The following is a 20,025-nucleotide window of genomic DNA, read 5'->3' as shown; positions in this document are numbered from 1 at the left end:
AAACACCACTTTTTTTCTAATTCCTCAGAAATAACATTTATGTGTACCCACAGCAAAATTTGCAATTTTAAACATACCATTAATATTTGATGATATCTCTGAGATTATTATTACACTGGTAAAGAAATTACTCCACGACTATGCATCCTAGTGAGAAATCATTTATTCAGCACTTCCTTTATTCTGTTCAATGAGTGACAAATTATAGGACTTTGACTTTCTTACCAACGAAAATTTCATTGTGGAATGGGTTTGCAGTACACTATAAACATTTCTACAAAAAAATGTAACTTTAGATTTGGACAATAGTCTTTTGATGATCTATTACAATGACATTTTTTAAAGAAAGGAAAAATAGTACAAAACTTCAAATAGATTTAGATTATGTATAATTTAATTTGACTTTCAGGTTTCTAACTTGGAGGCAAAAACAATAGTTTCATTCAAAGCTTTATTCTTAAATGACTGAGGTAATCCTAGATACTATTGTCATTTCATTTCGTACTAATACTGCATTATATATAGAAGCTTTATAGAGGTATATATCTACCTATCCACACACACGCACACACACACAAAAAGTTGTATACCTAATACCCATTCACTTTTATTTATTGAGAATGAAGTTAACAGAGTTTGCCTTCACCATTTTTCCTTTCTGTGACTTTTTTCCCCTGCAAAAAGCTTCCTTCAACAACTAGACCACATGCCCACTCAATCTTTCATGTTTGGAAATATGCTTTCTTAAAGGATATGATAAACTAATTTATTTCAGCATGTAAATAATGAATAAGATTTTTATTACCTGTAGAAGAGAGGGTTTCATTTTGCTTTGAATAAGGGACAAGTCCTTTTAAAACCAACTAATCTCTAACTGTGGAATTCTTTCAGAAATCAATGAACAGGTGAGGGAAGTATTTTGAAGGAAATATATTTACTGTTTAGATAGAAGTTGAACGCTATTTACAAGTACTGTGCAAGGTAGCAGAATGAAATTACATCACATAAGCAGTCACCTACAATACTTAGGATGACTAGCCATCAATCCTGTCAATATACTTTGAGTTAATTCACATTTCATCTTGCCTTATGTGGTAATATACTAAGTTCAGGTGATAAATATAAGCAGCTATCTGAAGTCAATATATTTTTCCCACATAAATTCAGATGATAAAAGTAAAAGGAAAGGACTACAATATGTTGTTTAGCCTACTTTAGGAGCAAGTTGGTGAAGATTAGACAGCATCATGAGACACAGGAGAGTGAGACAGGAGAGAAAGAGCTACAATTGAAAAGTTATCTTTTTAACACCTTGCTAACATTTTAACGGAATTATGTTCTTCATTTAGATGCCTAAATGAAGTATAGCTAAAAATTGATAACATTGGGTTCTTTATGTTCCTCACTAAATTTCATTGTGCTAAACAAAAAGCAAGTAATGATAAAATTTATGTACTATTTGTTGACATAAATTGAATCTGTCTTATTACTTAATATATATGCTTTCAATTCATGTCTGTATCTCAAGCATAAAGTCATAGGAATATCATCTTTGTCAATGTTCTCTGAAATCGGACATCACAGAAAGGACTAAGATGTTCCAATAATAGACCGTCAAGCTCTTCTAACTGCTTAAAAATGATAGTTCTTAAAAACTTCAGAACTCTGTTTCTAATTTTCTAGAAGCTTCCTGAGTTAGGAAAGAAACAACAATATCAAGAATCAACACTATTTATAACATGTACATAATTTTTCACAGTAACCAGAAAATATATTGCAACTTGAATTCTACGCTCATATTTAGAATGAAAAACTCTCAAGTTAGTGTAGCCCATTAGTAGAACATAAATTATGGAGCTACTCTAATGAAGCTTTTATTCCCATTTTTAGTGCCAGTAAATGGAGATGAATTTTATGAGTTATTAAAACTTTCATAAACACCAGACCAAACCTCAAAGCACTTTCACACTTTTGTATGAGTTACTGCAATCTAAAAAGTACCTACCTGTACAGGACAAATAATATACAAGCAACTATCTGACAATCTGGTGTGTACACAATTCAATTCATCAACAGTTTAATTTAATGAAGAATCTAACTTACCGGTGGATCAGCCCCCTTAGAACCAGTCAGCCCTCCTGTTAGGGATTCGATATCCTGAAAAGGGGAGAGGTGTTGATTGTAAAATGCTACTCAACAGCATGGAGAATCCCCAAGTCCCACAGTGTAGTCACTTATTCAGCTGCAAAGTTAGGCCATACTAGCTACTTTATTTTTTTTTTTACAACCTTGCACAGTGTAAGACTATACAAATAGCCCCATATCTAAAGAGCTAGATATTCTCTCCAACTCTGTACAGTCTATAAAAAGAAAAAATATATAAACAGACTAATTATTCTTGAACTATGTAAAGAAAATAGCTCTAGACAGGAAGGCAGATGTTTCTTCTTTAAAGAGCTGAAGTGAGGGCCGAACAGAAAAAAGAAAATGTAAGAAAACTGCAATTTAGCACATCACTTTCAAGAATATTAATCCCAGATATCAGACTGAGATGGGGGGAGGGGGGAGGGGATGGGTGTATGCCTACATGATGAGTGCATTGTGCACCGTCTGGGGAATGGTCATGCTTGAAGGTGCTGCCTCGGGGAGGTGGGGGGTGGGGGGAGGGGATGGAGGTATGACTACATGGTGAGTGCCAGGCGCACTGTCTGGTGAATGGACACGCTTGAGGCTCTGACTCGGGGGGATGGGCAGGACATGGACATTGTATATAACCTGAACTTATGTACCCCCATGATGAGCTGAAATAAAACAAACAAACAAACAAAAAGAATATTAATCCCATGGAAAATGTTTTATTATTAAAAATTATTTTAATTTGTATGGATACGTAATAGTTATATATATTCATGGGGCACATGTGATATTTTGATACAAGCATACAATGTGTAATAATCAAATCAGGGTAATTGGGATATCCATCACCTCAAAAATTTATCATTCATTTGTGCTGAAAGCATTCCAAATCTACTCTTCTAGCTATTTTAAAATATACAAAATATACAATTGTTAACTATAGTCACCCTATTGTGCTACTGAACACTTATTGTTTCTTTTTTCAGAGACAGAGTCTCACTCTGTTACTCTGGGTAACAGGTGGCACTATCACAGCTCACTGCAACCTCAAACTCCTGAGCTCAAGTGATCCTCCTGCTTCAGCTTCCCAAGCAGTTGGGACTACAGGAGTATGCTACCACATGTGGATAATTTTTTTCTATTTTTGTTAGAGAAGGCGTCTCGCTGTTGTTCAGGCTGGTCTTGGACTCCTGAGCTCAAGCAATCTTCCTGCCTTGGCCTCCCAGAATGCTAGGGTTACAGGCACGAACTACTGTGCCCAGCCTAGATCTTATTCTTTCTAACTGTATTATTGTGCCCATTAACCAACCCTTGTTTATCCTCCCTCCCTACTACCTTTCCCAGCCTCTGGTAACCACCATTCTATTCACTACCTCCATGTAACCAGTGATTTTTAGCTCCCACAAATGAGCGAGGACATGTGACATTTGTCTTTCCGTGTCTGGCTTATTTCACTTAATATAATGTCCTCCAGTTCCATCCATGTTGTTGCCATTTTTTTAAAAAAAAATCTATGGTCCACTCTATTCCTATACATAGAAGATAAAAACATAAAGAGTTATGGAAATATTAGCTGTTCTTTTACAAAGATCAATTTCTAACTTTGAAACAGTAACTAAAGAAGGTCATGCCTGAGTAATGATCATAATTGTTGAAGTCATCATAAATGGAGAAATGGGTGATGCTGTGGTAACCTGCAGAGGCTGTGACCTGTTTACACCCACAGCTACAACTCAGCCATATGAGTTCTAGGGCTTTGGTTCTAGGATTGCCGATCATACGACTTTTGCAAAAGAAGCTGGAATTCCAGGTTTTACAATAAAACAACCCAAGTTTTTAATATTTGCAACCAATTTAATTTATAAACCACTGTCCATCCCTCCCAAATGGGAAAAAAAAAAACTGTTAAAAGGCTGCTGGATAGGAGTTTTGTGCTACATGAATGAATTACACTTTTTTGCTACAAAGGCTCTTTCTTCTGACCCTGATCACTTCTTATCTGTTTGCATCTACTTGAAGGAATAAGGATGAGGAATCAAGATATATAGTTGCAGTAAGAAAGCAAAAAAGAAAGATAATTGAGTCGAGATTTACATAAAAGAAAATTAAATGTCTGTGATTAGGGAAGCAGCCAATACCTTTATATCATTAAGGAGATTTATGCTACTAATTGACTTGGGACTTAATCACATCATTTTACCCTTATTTCAAAAATGGGTAATCTTAATTATACAATATGGTGCTGAGATAAGTATGTGATGGAAACCTTAAAGGAAGGAGAGCGGAAGAGACGGTGTTATAAATGTTTCCATCTGAAGAAGCTGACTTTGAACAGCAACTCAATGGGTGATGAATTTCCTCATGCATATTCTATTAAAGATTCTAAATGATAAGGAAACCACAAGAAATACTTGCCAAGTAAAGTATTAAGTTGGCTACTTTGTAATGGATATTTTATGTATATATGAATAGATTTATATATATATAATTTTTCCCTATTCAGCATCCTTTTGAGAAACTACCTCTTTCCCTCCACCATTTTAGCTCTAAAAGAGGCTTATAAAAATTTCTTCAAAAGTTGTAGGAGCCTACCAGAGAATTAAGGCAATATAAAAATTGGGAGATATAATAGCAAAGTTTAAGCCCTTGATGCTATCATTTGAGGAATCTTTGAAACCAGATCTTCTCTCTGCCTGCAATTCAGTTTAAGTTTCTGGCTCTCAAAAGCCAAAATATCCTGAGCAATATATGTGAATTTTTAGGTCTATCTGTAAAAAGGCTTTCCTCTCCATCCTGTTGAAATTCTTTATTCTAATAGCATGCACACTATAAAGAAGAAAATCACCTAAAGTATTTGATGTTACATGTTCTTTAACATTTCTATTAAGTCACCTAAGTCAATGATGTCCCTGTATAATAAGAGCAAAGAGTAAATTGGCAAACAAAATTAATATCCCTATTGAATCCAAAGATAAAATATGATTTTAAAAATTGTTTTAGAATTTCATTGAATGAAATGACAACATCAGATAGTCAAATGGTTAAAATAGATCAATAGAAAATAAAACACACAGCCCACTGCAGTTTGATAACACTTTTGTTATGACCACAACAAAAATAATGTTCTATTCATAAGAAATGTTATTTCCAAGTACATTTGTAATGAAAGAAAATGATGTTAAGTACATTTTGAGTTTCTATAAAGAAAGGCATATAAATTATATTAAAAATAGAATTTTTAATGGATCTATCAGAGAGATAATAGAGAAACTGATTTGGATGAAAATCATGTTAGCAATTTAGTGGATACATTTTCTCATATTTTTAAAAGTTTTATCTAACATTTTCTGCTATCATAGATAAGTTGTGCCAATTTTCAGATTTTTTAAATCTTAAGCTTTTCATGACAGTCATGGTCTTGAGAAAAATAATGCAAAATAGAATTTAGAAGATGAATGAGAAAAGGGACTAATATTTGTGGTTTTGAGCATGTTGAATTAAAAGCAAATTATGAATTCATGGTGCTAAAGAGTGTACAGATGTACCTCCTTATCCCCTTTATTCACTCAATTGTAAAATATTTTTTAGAGCTCATGTTCTATTTTGAGTATAAGTTGAAAAAGAGTGCCCTACTTGGACAGAGGTCCAATTTAAACATGGTTTATCACTTGACACAAAAAGAATTTTTTCAGGTGTGAATAATGAACATAAGTGTGCATGAATGCATTTATGTTGTAATATTAATAAGTAAAATAAATAAATCCATTGAGGAACTCTGAAAATATGCATTATGTAGCTCTCAAAGGATAACTAAAAGTGGGTCAATGTTTCTGATGGTTGTTTGAATATTTTATGTATAAAATATAAGTGAAATCTTTGACAAATGTGTCTATTTTGTTACATAAATATCTTTTATATAGATTCCTACAAAAGGGGACATCAAATAGTAAAAACATTGATTTCCTAGCAAGTTTTTAAACTTACTATTGTAATAATGTTATTTGTTTGATTAAAACATTCAAAACAAACTTTTAGGCTACAGCATCTATTTAACTATATTGTAACCATGTATAAGTCATAATTTAGATCTAATAGCTAATAAAATAGCTATTACTTACCAAACATTTACTATATGCCAGGCCCCCCTTAAATGTTTTATATATTAACCCTATAACATCCTTATATGTTAGGTTTTTTTTTTTCTTTTTAAAGTTTAGATACTTTATATAACTTACACAATATCATACAGCTATTAAGAAGTGGGGTTAGAAAACAGTAGGAATGCAGACCTGTGTTTCTTTAATACCAGTACTAGGGGAAGAGCTTCACCCTGATACACTGGTGACCTTGCACATGTTCACACCGGCCATATAGGCAAGGCTAAACCATGGCTAGGCTGTCTTGGTGGAACATCCTGTGAGCCTCCCAGAACATGGTCAGATAGGTAGCCTTAGGAGCAGCTTTCGCATGGTTTTTTCTCATTTGACCCTCTGGCACTAGTGAGGTATATGACTTTCCACTTCACACCTCCCAGCCCAGGTCCATCTGCAGGCTACAAAACCTCTCAGGTGCAATATGGAATTGGGTCTTCACCTATAGAGCAGTCCACTGCTCTTTTTCCTTGTCATCGGGCCCATCCAGTTCAATGTTGTCCAGTAGCACCAGGGACCAGGGCCAGAATTAGAGTGAGGAAATGAAGTGCAAAATTTAAGGAGCCATTCATTCTGAGGATCATGAAGAGCTAACCTTGAACTTGCATGATTCTGAGAGTGAATACCTTAAATTTTGTGCCCTAAGCACATCACTTGTGTCATCCAAGTCCTGGCCCTTCTAGGGACCTGGGGAGTTGAAGCCATGGTGGCCTTCCTTATGCTTACTGTGTAAATAATAAACTATGAATGCATTTGGATTAATTGTCTCCTTATCACTTGAATCTATAGAAGTGTGGCAAGCCAACCTAGCACCTGCCCCATGTTGTTGTTCAGGGACTGCGTGCTGCTTGACACCAGTATTGCATACTCTTCATTCTATGAATTGCTATCATCTATACAGAACAAGATAAACCAGGATCTATAAATTATTAGTCATTAAGCATAAATCATTACTATATGATAACCTTTATTTCTTAAAAAAAAATTCAGGTAACGAAAGTTTCACTTTTCTCTCCAAGGTGTGAAATACCTAAGTGAGGTTGTTAGCCAGTCCTTAACACAAGCTGTATAAAGTCAATCTCTTTTAACATTGGAAAGCTCTGCTTTTGGCATGGAAACCTGGTAAGGTAAGGCTGACCCATGAATCAGAAGTCATGGAGCTTGGGAGTGTTGAGCTCTAGGAGAAGTGAGGCAATCAGTGTTAGAACACTAACTGGAGTGAGACTTGGGGCAGCCTGAAGCATAGTAGTCAGGGACTTTAACACCCCACTGAATGAACTGGACAAATCTTCCAAATAGAAAATAAGCAAAGAAATAATGGACTTAAACAGAGCTCTAGAACAGGTTCTGACAGACCTCTACAGAACATTCCACCCAAATAAAGCCAAATATACATTCTTCTCATCAGCTCATGGAACTTTCTCCAAAACTGATCACATACTAGGCCACAAATCAGACCTCAACAAATTCAAAAAAATAGAAATTATCCATGTATCTTCTCAGATCATAGTGGTATAAAATTAGAGTTCAATTCCAACAGAAATACCACCTCACAAAGTCATGGGAATTAAACAATCTATTGTTGAATAACTGTTCGGTCAAGGAGGAAATACAGAGGGAAATCAAAAGATTCTTTGAACTAAATGATAACAGGGACACAAGTTATCAAAATCTGTGGGATACAGCAAAAGCATTCCTGAGAGGACAACTAATAGTATTAAATGCTCACATCCAAAAAACGGAAAGCTCAAAAATCAACAAACTAATAAACAGTCTCAAGGAATTGGAAAAGGAAGAGCAAATCAATTCCAAACCTAGCAGAAGAAAAGAAATAATGAAGAGCAGAGCAGAACTAAATGAAATTGAGAATAAAAGAAATATACAGAAGATCAATAAAACCAAAAGCTGGTTTTTCGAAAAGATAAACAAAATTGACAGCCCTCTTGCTAGATTGACAAGAACTAGAAGGGAAAGGACTCTAATAAACTCAATTAGAAATGAAAAAGGAGAGGTCACCAGGAAATACCAGACACCATGGAAATACAAAACACTATCTTTGAATACTATAAAAACCTATATGCCCCAAAACTACATAATGTGGAGGAAATGGACAAATTCCTGGGAACATACAACCTCCCTAAGTTCATCCAGGAGGAAATAGAATTCCTGAACAGACCAATATCAAGCACAGAAATTGGAGCAGCAATTAAAAACCTTCCAAAAAGGAAAAGTCCTGGACAAGATGGCTTCACTTCTGAGTTTTACCAAATATAAAGAAGAACTCATACCTATACTACAAAAATTACTCCACAACATTGAGAAAGATGGTATCCTCCCTAATTCATTCTATAAAGCCAATATCAGCCTGATACAAAAGCCAGGAAAGGATACAACAAAAAAAGAAAACTACAGACCAATATACCTCATGAATATAGATGCAAAAAATCCCCAACACAATTTTAGCAAATAGAATCCAATAGCATATCAACAAAATAATTCACCATGAACAGGTGGGCTTTACGCAAAGCTATAAATGTAATTCACCGCATAAATAAAAGAACAAAGACCATATGATTCTCTCAATGGATGCAGAAAAAGCATTTGACAAAGTCCAGCACACTTTTATGATAAAAACTCTTAACAAAATGGGCATAGACAGGACATACCTTAAAGTTATCAAGGCCATATATGATAAACCCACAGTCAATACCATAATGAATGGGGAAAAATTGAAACCATTGTCACTTAGAACCGGAACCAGACAATGTTGCCCACTATCTCCACTTCTATTCAATATAGTGCTGGAAGTCCTTGTTAGAGGAATTAGACAAGAGAGGGGAAATAACAGCATCCAAATGGGGGCAGAAGAGATCAAACTCTCATTCTTTGCTGATGATATGATATTATATCTAGAAAACCCCGAGGATTCAACCAAGAGACTCCTGGAATTGATAAATGAATTCAGTAAAGTCTCAGGATACGAAATCAATACACACAAATCAGAGGCATTCATATATGCCAATAACAATCAAGCCAAAAATCAAATTTAAAAAATGCAGTACCTTTTACAATAGCCTGAAAGAAAATTAAATATCTAGGAATATATTTAATGAAAGAGGTGAAAGACATATACAGGGAGAACTATGAAACACTAAGAAAAGAAATTGTAAAATATGTAAACAGATGGAAAAATCTACCTTGCTCATGGATTGGCAGAATCAACATTATTAAAATGTCCATACTACCTAAAGTGATCTACAGAATTAATGCAATCCCTATCAAAGTACCATCATCATTCTTTACAGATTTAGAAAAACCAATTCTATGCTTTGCATAGAACCAGAGAAGACCTCATATAGCCAAAGAAATCATAAGCAAAAAGAACAAACTGGCAGATATCAGTCTACCAGACTTCAAGCTGTACTATAAGGCTATAGTAAGTAAAACAGCATGGTACTGGCACAAGAACAGAGATGTAGACCTTTGAAACAGGACTGAGAATCCAGAGATGAAACCATTCCCATATTTTCATCTAATCTTTGACAAAGCAGACAAAAATATACACATTTATTGAAAAGAATCTCTTTTCAATAAATGGTGCTAGGAAAAGTGGATAACTACATGCAGAAGATTGAAACTGGATCCCCACATCTCATCTCTTACAAAAATCAATTCATGATGGATAACAGACTTAAATCTAAGGTATGAAATCTTAAGAATCCTAGAAGAAAATATAGGGAAAACTCTTTCAGACATCGGCCTAGGTAAAGAATTTATGAAGAAGAGCCCCAAAGCAATCACAGCAGCAACAAAAAAAAATAAATGGGACCTGATCAAATTAAAAACCTTTTGCACAGTCAAGGAAACTATCATTGGAGCCAATAGACAACCTATAGAATGGGAGAAAATATTTGCTCTCTACACATCTGATAAAGGGCTGATAACAAGAATCTATCTAGAACTCAAAAAAATCTACAAGAAAAAAATCAAACAACCCCATCAATAAATGGGCAAAGGACATGAACAGAAACTTTTCAAAAGAAGACAGAAAAATATCCAGCAAACATATAAAAAAAACGCTCAACATCTCTAATCATTAGGGAAATGCAAATCAAAACCACAATGAGATATCACCTAACTCTAGTGAGATTGGCCTTTACCAAAAAATCCCAAAACAACAAATGTTGCTGAGGATGTGGAGAGATAGGAACATTCTTACACTGATGGTGGGACTGCAAATTAGCGCAACCTCTATGGAAAAGAATTTGGAGATACCTCAAAGAGCTAAAAATAGAAATACCATTTGATCCAGCAATAGCACTATTAGGCATCTACCCAAAGGAACAAAAGTCATTCTGTAATAAAGACATATGCATGTGAATGTTTATGGCAGCAGAATTCACTATTGCAAGGATGTGGAAACAACCCAAATGCCTGTCAATCCATGAGTGGATTAATAAAATATGGTATATGCATACAATGGAATACTACTCAATTACAAAAAACAATGGTGATCTAGCACCTCTTATATATTCCTGGATAAAGCTTGAGACCATCCTCCGAAGTAAGGAATCACAAGAATGGAAGAATATGTACCACATGTACTCACCATCAAATTGGCACTAACTGATCAACACTAGGGTACTCACACAGTAGTAATATTCTTTGGGGGTTGAGGGGTTCAGGGGTGGGTAAACTCACAACTAGTGGATGTGGTGAGCATTGTATGGGGGAAGAGTATGTCTCAAATCATGGTTTGGGTGTGGAAAAGTCATAGTATGTAACCAAAATGTTTGTACCCCCATAATATCCTGAAATAAAAAAAATTTAAAAAACCCCACAAACTTATTACTACGCCTTGCCATGCCCTGTGTGATCCAGCCCTTGGCCATCTCTCTGATCCCGTCTTCAACTATTCTTCCTCTCTCTTTTACCCTGCTTCATTACCACCAGAAAAAAAATAGTCCAAATATGGTTCCTGTTTTAGGGTCTTTGTATATGCTTTTCTTGCTGCTTAGCATATTTAGTCCTAGATGTCTTAGTTCATTTTATGTTACTATAAAGGGGGACCTGAAGTAGGGTAATTTATAAAGAAAAAAAGTTTATGTGGCTCACAATTCTGATGGCTGAAAAGTTCAAGATTTGGCATCTGTGTCTGGTGGGACCTCAGAATGTTTCCAATCATGGTGAAGGCGAAGGAGAGCTGATATGTGCAGAGATCACGTGGTGAAAGACAAGAGAGCAGAGGGCAGAGGTGCTCTTGGGAACTAATAGAGAGAGAACTCACTCCTGAGGGAGGGCGTTAATCTATTCATGAGGGATCTGCCCCCATAACCTACACACCTCCCGTTAGTCCCCATCTCCAACACTGGGGATCCAATTTCAACATGAGGTTGAAGGGGACAAACCTCCAAGCCATAGTACTAGATATCCTCCTACTTAACTCACTCACTTCATTCAGATATTACCTTAAATACCAAAATTTCAGAACAACCTTCCTTAATAATTGTCTAAATGAGTCAAGGTTCCACCTGGGAAAATCGACAAACTCAAAGACTTTACAGAAGAGCACTTAATAAAGGGGTGATTTATAGAGGTCTGGATAGTTTAATGGATCTACAGGAATGGTGACACACAGGGAATAGCAACAGCTAGAAGGTGTAACCACCCCTAAGCTTAAAGAAGTAAGATATAAGAACAATGTTGTCAAAAGTCTAGCAAGAGGCAAATCCCTATTATCAGCATTTAGAACAGCTTGCCACACAGTGGGCACTCAATAAATACTTGTTGAATGGATAAATGACTGACTGAATGAATAAAACCTGTCATACCATTTTTATACATAAAAAAGCTGAGGCTCAGAGTACATATGATGAAATATTTCTTATTTTTGTATAAATGTATCACTTTGCAAGCATGACTCAAAGCAATAATGTTTGCACCATAGATCTTTATAAAATGCCCGAATGAACAAACTAATGAATGACTTGCCCCAAATCATACAGCTGGTGAATGCTGGAAGGAAGCTTTGCAATCCCAAGTGTTATAACCCCAAGCCCAGTGTACTTTCTATTCCATCATACATCACTAATGAGACATCTCCTAAAGGCAAAAGCCCTCTACTCCTCTAGTATCTCATCTTGAGGCACTAAATTTCTACATTTCTATATATCTCATGATTTTTAGTTTATAAGAAGGAAAAAAATTGAAATTATTTAATAGACAATAAACAATACATTCAGTTTATCTTCTGATGAATATGGCCAATACTTCAGATTAAAGGCCTGATACCTTAATCATTGTATAATCAATAAATCAATGCTTGAAAAATTTACCTACCATGTGTGCCTGATATTAGTAAATGGCTAAAATACATTAAACTAAATATCAGTAATTATTTTTATGTAACATCTCAGTGTGTAGGTTCACAGCAATAGGAATCAGTAATAGAAGGCAAAATTTATTTTTAAAAAATCACTTGGTTTTTCACATAATGCTTACTGGAAGCAATATTTCATCACAGAATACCAGCTCCTTGAGGCAAGCATCCAAATAAGGAAGCTGTTTATTAATGAGGTATCTTCCTTCTCTACCAGACTTAAGTAGTTAGTGTTTCCTTGAGAATTTTACAGGGTAAATTTCCTGGGAGGCAAAGAATAAGTAGGAAATACACAGACCAATTTTATAAATCATTCCTATGGAAGCTAAAAGTTGCCCTATTTAATTACTCTTTAAAATTAAAAAATAGTGGAAAATATTTGTTCTTTTTCTTTGAGTATAGTCCAACCCAAATCCAAATTTTCCTTGAGCCATACAATTAATGTCTTCAAAAAGAGTGATTGATCATATGTTGTAACTGAGGCATGTGCTGTTAACAGGAGGACATGGTGATGGGTAAGTCAAGGTCACAGCTTTCATAGCATTCAGAGTCAGGACATGCTCTCTGACTCCAAGGATTTTTCTGTCTAAGAGCATGTAAATCTGCAGACCAACATGAGGAAAAATTGTGATAAATAAAGTGTTAAAATTTGAACAGACAGAGGGTATGGCGGTAGTTTTATAGAGTGATAATAAGTTTTGAGTATTTCATGTTGCCAGAATTGTATATTGTTTTTTAATCCATACTGGGTAAGTTTGTCCAGAAACTTGTTTGAGTAACATAATAATTACATTTATTACATTATTACATTTATAAAATTATTTACTGTACCAAACACCATGCTAAGAGCTCTATTGCCTCATTAAATAGCATCCCAGCTCTTTTAGCTGTTACTATTTCCACCATTTTCAAGATGATGAAACTGGGTCTTTAAGAGTTTAAATGACTTGACAAAGGTCACACAGCTAATAAGTGTTAAAACCAAACAGGCTGACTCCAGAAGCAATGATTTTTAACAATGAGGCTCTCTTGAATAAATTGACATATGAGAAAAAAGTGGGAAGGGCCTCTTGGCATGCCACAGAGTGACTTGGGAGAAAACATACTTATTCAATATTTGAAGAAAGAATGAAACAATTTGCAAGCAGAATATTTCTGAGGTAAAGTGGATGCTCTGATGAAAGAAAGAATATCCTTGATTGACCTACAGATATGAGAATTAGCATTAGAATTATCAAAAAAATTCAAGATTTTGGCTATAGATTTCTAATTTCAAAGTATTCTCTCTGAACTCAAACCTAAATGGGAAATATAATATGTACAAAAGACACAATTGTCATGTCAACAATGCACAGAACGGGTCTTCTGAAGAAAAAGTGCCAGAGATTTAGGTCTACCTTTTCCATGGAGTGCATTCTTTCTAAAGGCACTTCCTTTATAAATTTTTTGTGTGGCTATTTCTTGTCTATTCTCTTCCATATGGCTGAGATGATAAAGGGAACTTCTTCCTAATTCCTAACTCAGTCTCAGTCAAATTCTCTTTGCCACCTTTTACACACTGAGGCATTGCTGTTATTCTCAAACTCAGTATATGCAAATGAGACATCATATCTTTTCTTCTGACATTACTATGGCCAACTGTCTCCCATCTGACATCTAATTCCTGTTGATACTTTCAATAAACAGTAAGTCATCCAGTCTAGATTTATGGAGGTCAATAAAGTCTTCCCTCACTCTGGTATCCATATAGCAATCTAGTCAAATTTTCCTTCTAAACATCTGCTCAATCTATTGCCTTCTTTCACTAACTACTCCAAGTACTACCTTAGTTCAAAGTCTCATTTTATTTTTCCCTCACTTAGGCTTTTTCCAAAATAGTGTCTGAGTTCTTTTTTCCATTTTCACTCTCAGACAGCCTCTTCTCCAGAGCAGTTATTCCTGAAGTGTGGCCTGGGAACAAGTAGCATCGGCATCACCTAGGAACTGGTTTTAAATGCAATTTTGGGGGCTCTACCCCAGTTCTACTAAATCAGAAACCCTGTGTTTAACAAGCCTTCCAAGGAAATCTGATGCAGGCTAAGGTTTGAGAACCACTGCTCCAGAGTGATGTATTTTGAATACAAATATGTATAGATTACTTCTGTACTCAAATTTCTTAAGGTCTTCATTCCTAGGAAGAAAGCATTTCAGACCTCTATGTATATGGGGTTTTCCATTTTCATGCATTTCTGAACTACTTTTATCACTTCACTTTTCATCACTTTTCCAAAAGAAACTTTGCACTCTTATCATAATAAACCTGGCACTTCCTTATTGTGGCAAGTGTTTTCTTCTATGCTTCTGCGCCAAAGATTCTTCTGCCTAGAAAGCCATTCCCACCCCCTGGATAGATATTATTTATCCTTTGCGCCTCAATCTAGGCATCACCTCCTTTCAGGAGGCTTTCCCAATCTGTGATGCTAAAGGAATGGTTCTACTGTTGCTTCTACAGCACATTGCTTTGAATTCTATCACACCTCTTACTACATCATTTTTTAATTGTCACTTTACTCACTTTGCCATTCAGTTGAGGGCTAAATCACTTCACTGATGTACTTCATGTCTCTGCATCATTAGAGACACAAAGTGCAACCAATAAATGTTAATTTGGAATTTGATACATGCTAAATGTTCAATTTAGCAGCCCATGAACTTCTCCTAGAGGGAGAGAATGAGCTAACTGGCTGACATGAGTACTTGGAACCACTTTGCAATGTGCATTGTCACATATTAATAGATTTGCATTCTGGTTATAAGTTGGTTTGCTTAGTGGGAACCAGCCATTGAGAAGCTGATTATCTTTGAGCTTACTGAAAAAACTCAATTTCTGGACAGCTAAACTTACGATCAGGTATTTTTGCTAACACAACAAAAGTACTGTCTTAAGAGACCCTGGCCTGAGAAGTAGCCAACAGCCCTCCAATTCTACTTTGAGTCCACAAAATGCAACACACATACAACAACAAATAGCTTAGTGATCAAGAGAACAGATTTAGGCCTGGCTTCACTACTTACCAGCTATGTGACCTTGGGCAAATTGCTTTATGTTCCTTATATTAAAAAAAAAAATCAATCTATGTCATAGCACCTAACTTAGGAAGGTCTTAGAATATTAATATTAATTTTGATAATTCATGGAAAGTTACCTATCATTAACTTATAATAAACTATCAATTAATATTAGCTATTATTATCCATAGAGTAATACATAAATAGACTAGACTACACATGTGTAAAATAAAGTTAGGCTATAGACACAGATTACATACAATTATATGTTGAAACAGATATGCATTAGAATACATGTAAATAAGACCCAGATATAGATTAATTTCAAGTATGAATCTCCATTAGATTTCTAGAGTGTATTATCCCTGAAAAGGAAGAGATCTTAAGATTCATTTTATCTCCCTAGATAGCCTTATAACTTTTATGAATTTTATGGTTTTGGTTATTATAAATTTTTCACCAATGTCATTTTGAAATATATTATTTTCATTCTTCCTGCTAAAAGTAGAGCAACGTTTTTGCTGTAGAGTAAGGATTATTTATTGAATAAAATGCCTACCATGAACCCATACAAATTTATTCCCCTTTTGATGTATATTATTTGACATCATATATTTATATGCCATTGTGGATAGCTTTAAGCATGTTAGAAATGTGATGCAGGCAGAGAAGAAGGAATAAACATGTAAAAGAGGATATCAATGTTATAATCCTAAGTACACATAATTTATGGGAGATTTATCTATCATCCTGTGTTGGTTGAGTCAGAGACTCAATTACTGTGATCTTAATTTACACTTAAATTTCCAATTACATGATAGTTGGATCTTCCCCATCTGAAATAAAATACAAGTAAATAACTAGGAAAAATACAATACCCTACACTTTATTTAAAAATCACATTTTATTTTCAACTTAGTAAATAATAGCCCAAAATGTTTACTAGGTTTAAAAAAAAAAAATGAAACCTGTAGATTAAGCCAATCTGGGGTGAATTTTATAAGAGAAAAGAATAAAAATACTTCTGCCTTTTCCAAGTGTTAATAACTGCAATTCTACTAACTGGTACCTCAAAGCAATTTATCATTTTGATATATAAATAAATAACCACAATGCAGAATTTTTTGTGAACTGAAAGCAAAAACAGGGCAAGTAGTTTATGAAATATCTACATTTATCTATTTATAACATAAATATTTCTAATAATAGATATTTCTTAAAAATATTTATTTAACTATATCTCTCCTTTACTAGATTTTAGGTATTAGGCCAATTAACATAAATACTTTTTAAGTTAATTATGAGAAGTGGTAAGAAAGTAGATGATATAATTTCAAATTCATTAAGTTCACACTTTTGGAAAAATTTGGGATAGGATTTTCAGCTGAATATGAAGTATTTCATGTTCATAACTTAATTTTGGAAATAATAACCATGGAGGAACGAGATCACTAGGGGAAAAGATGGAAGTTTGAAAAAACAGCAATTAGCAGCACTATCCAAAATCAGATTTGCAAACTTTTCAGAAGGAAGTCTAATTTGAATTAAGGGATATGCAGAAAAATTCCCTTTGCATTGTTATTTTCTTTGGGAAAAAATTCATCATGTTCTAAATCATAAGTAAATTTCAATTTCATTTTCTAATTTTTAGCACAGTTTTTGAAATGGTAAATGATGATTATAAATGGCAACAAGAAATAGCAATAGAACATATGATTTCTTTATTTTTCTTCTGGGCAACTCGGTGTCAATTGATGCTACCAGGAATCTAATCTGAATCAATGCTTGCAATATGAATATAACACTCTCAAAATCCTATTAAATGAATGGAAATATAACTAACTGAAATCAGGGCATAAAATGCACTGATGTTATGCTGTTAAAGTAACTGAGACGAAAGCATAATGAAGGAATCTTAGAGTATAATGCTGGCGATTCAGAGTCAATGATGGAACGTTCTGTAGTTAGTATATATTCTACAGGCCATCTTCATTCATCCAATCAAGTTCCCAACAAAATAACCAAGACCAAGCTTTAAAGTTTATAATATTCTTTAATTTACTGAGCTCAATTTAGAATATTTTATATTTATATCTCTCTTTTACTTAATATTTCTGGAATGTATTTTTCATTATTTAGTCTTCCTCCCAAATGTAACTGACAGCATTGAACTGAACCACACAGCCAGGTAAGAATTCCAAAGTATACAGAATGCTAAGTCCCTTGGGGTTGGCACAGTGGCAAAGAAGTTTAGGTATTTCTTTTGCTTGAAATAAACCAGTCAGAAAATAGAGATAGTCCTCCCTTTGCACAGTATGGTATGAAATGAAACTGGTGTATATAAAACTGGTGTGTCTTCACTTTGCATGTATCCCTGGTAACTCAGTTACTGTGTAAAGTAAGGACATGGCTCCTCTGGTTCTGACAGGTACTGGTTTCAGGAAATTTAGTACCATTCACAGTGAGAACTGTCTGTAGTCACATTTTAATGGTAAATAGGTCTTCATTCCTTTCCTCTAGCACCCCCTAAATGAGATTGTGAGTCTTGAACCCATAATGAAGTAGATATGTAATACAATGCTAAAATTGGAATCATTCTCAATTTTACCTTTGGTCCAAAGGTCCATAATGATGTTGTGGTGACAAGTATCACACATCCTTAAGGTAGGAACTATGCTAGGCCATGTAAAAATACTGTAAAACATGTTCTGCCAGAATTGATAAGCATCTTTTTAAAAATGGGAACATTATTGGCATATTGGGTAGGAAACTTCTTCATGTACAGTACACTACCTTTGCCTTTCAGGATGTTTGGCATCACTAGACATGGACCTCAAAGCCTGTTCTCCTCTCTCACTTCCCCCCACCACAGGTATATACTCCTGAGGGCCAGATTTGGGCTGCACAGAAGGAAGTGCATCCTGAAAAGTAGTTGAGCCAAGAGGACTGTCTGGAAGTGTTAAGCAACCTAGCTCACAGATAGATTACTAGAATGCCAGGGAGGTTAAGAGCATATTAATTTCCTATTACTGTTGTAACAAATTACCACAAATTAGTTACTTAGAACAACACAAATTTATTCTTTTATAGTTGTGGAGGTCAGAATCTAAAAATCAGGTTGTTGGCAGGGCTGTGTTCCTTCTGGAGATTTCAGCCTCCAGCCTTACCCAGCTTCTATTAATAAGTTTGCCTGCATTTCTTGGCTTATGGCCCCTTCCAGTATCTTCAAAGAACATCACTTCAACCTTAGTTCTCTCTTGACATCTCCTTTTTCGAGCTCTAACAAGCTTTCCTCCTTCTTATAAGGACCCTTATGATTATATTGGATCCACCCAGGTAATTCAGAAGAATCTCTCCATCTCAAGGTTGTAACCAAAGCACACCCACCAACGCCCTTTTACCATGTAAGGTAATGCAGTCACAGGTTTTGGAAGATAAGACATGGAAATCTTTGGGAGATCATTATTCAGCCTATTATAAGGAGAAATTAAAAAGGTAAGCCAAAGTAGGCTTGGCTTGAATCACAGGAACTGTAGGAATACCTCAGATTCAAAACAAAATGAACTCTTGACCAGCCCAGCCAGGAGAAACCTCTCTGTCCACTGAACTTCCATTATATTTATTTTCATGTGTATACTGCCTTATATTATCATTCTATGTATTTTCTTTCCATATAAATTCTAACTCTCTTAGCACAGATTTATCCACACATCTCTGTATTCTGTAAACTGTCAATAAATATGTTGAATCAAAAAAAAAAAAAACTCAGACCATGGGAGGATGTTGCAGTAGGCAGTTTCCTGTATGTGGGATGCAAGGACTTCCTGAGGTCTCTGCCAAAAAGGTTCGCCTTTCAGGACCTAAAATTCTCTCATTATACATTGTTTGTGTTTTTTTTTTCTTTTATTGTTGTTGTTTTTCTAAGGCATTGAAACCTCAGGCACAATAACGAGATAACACATTATTGGAATTAGTCACCAATATTAAGTGAATCATTTCAAAAGATTCTGCCTGATGTTAAGCAACTCCACTGCAAGCTCAAAGTGAGGAAGTATATTAAATTACTCTTTTACTGTCCAGATTGCATTTCCTAAATGTCTTGCACATAAGATTCATTCAACAAAGGCCTATTGATGGATAATAGCTAAAAGTACACTTTCATCAACTTTGGAAAGGAGATGAGTAACAGACCAAGGGTAACAGCCAGAGAGAGCATTCCGTAAGGAAGAAGTTACTAAAAAGGGAGAGAGAAGAAAAAGACACATTTTATACTACATTTAGAATTTCTTTGGAAACTGTCTTAGGAAAACT

General features: G+C 34.9%; 1 protein-coding gene across 3 annotated transcripts in view; it reads right to left on the bottom strand.

Annotated features, from left to right (window-relative positions):
* PPFIA2 (PTPRF interacting protein alpha 2) overlaps nt 1–20,025 on the bottom strand; it is a 412,913-nt gene that overhangs the window by 332,364 nt on the left and 60,524 nt on the right. For 2 of the 3 annotated variants that reach the window (XM_045553300.1, XM_045553298.1), the window contains one exon: nt 2,104–2,157. The exons of the other annotated variant lie outside the window; for it this stretch is intronic. In XM_045553300.1, coding sequence (XP_045409256.1) covers nt 2,104–2,157 — 54 coding nt within the window. The remainder of the gene's footprint in view (nt 1–2,103; nt 2,158–20,025) is intronic. 3 annotated transcript variants of the gene reach the window in all.

This window comes from Lemur catta, chromosome 6, assembly GCF_020740605.2.
Source record: "Lemur catta isolate mLemCat1 chromosome 6, mLemCat1.pri, whole genome shotgun sequence".
Lineage (NCBI taxonomy): Eukaryota > Metazoa > Chordata > Mammalia > Primates > Lemuridae > Lemur > Lemur catta.
Note: the sequence above shows the minus strand (reverse complement) of the source record. Positions and strands in the feature narration are given on the sequence as shown.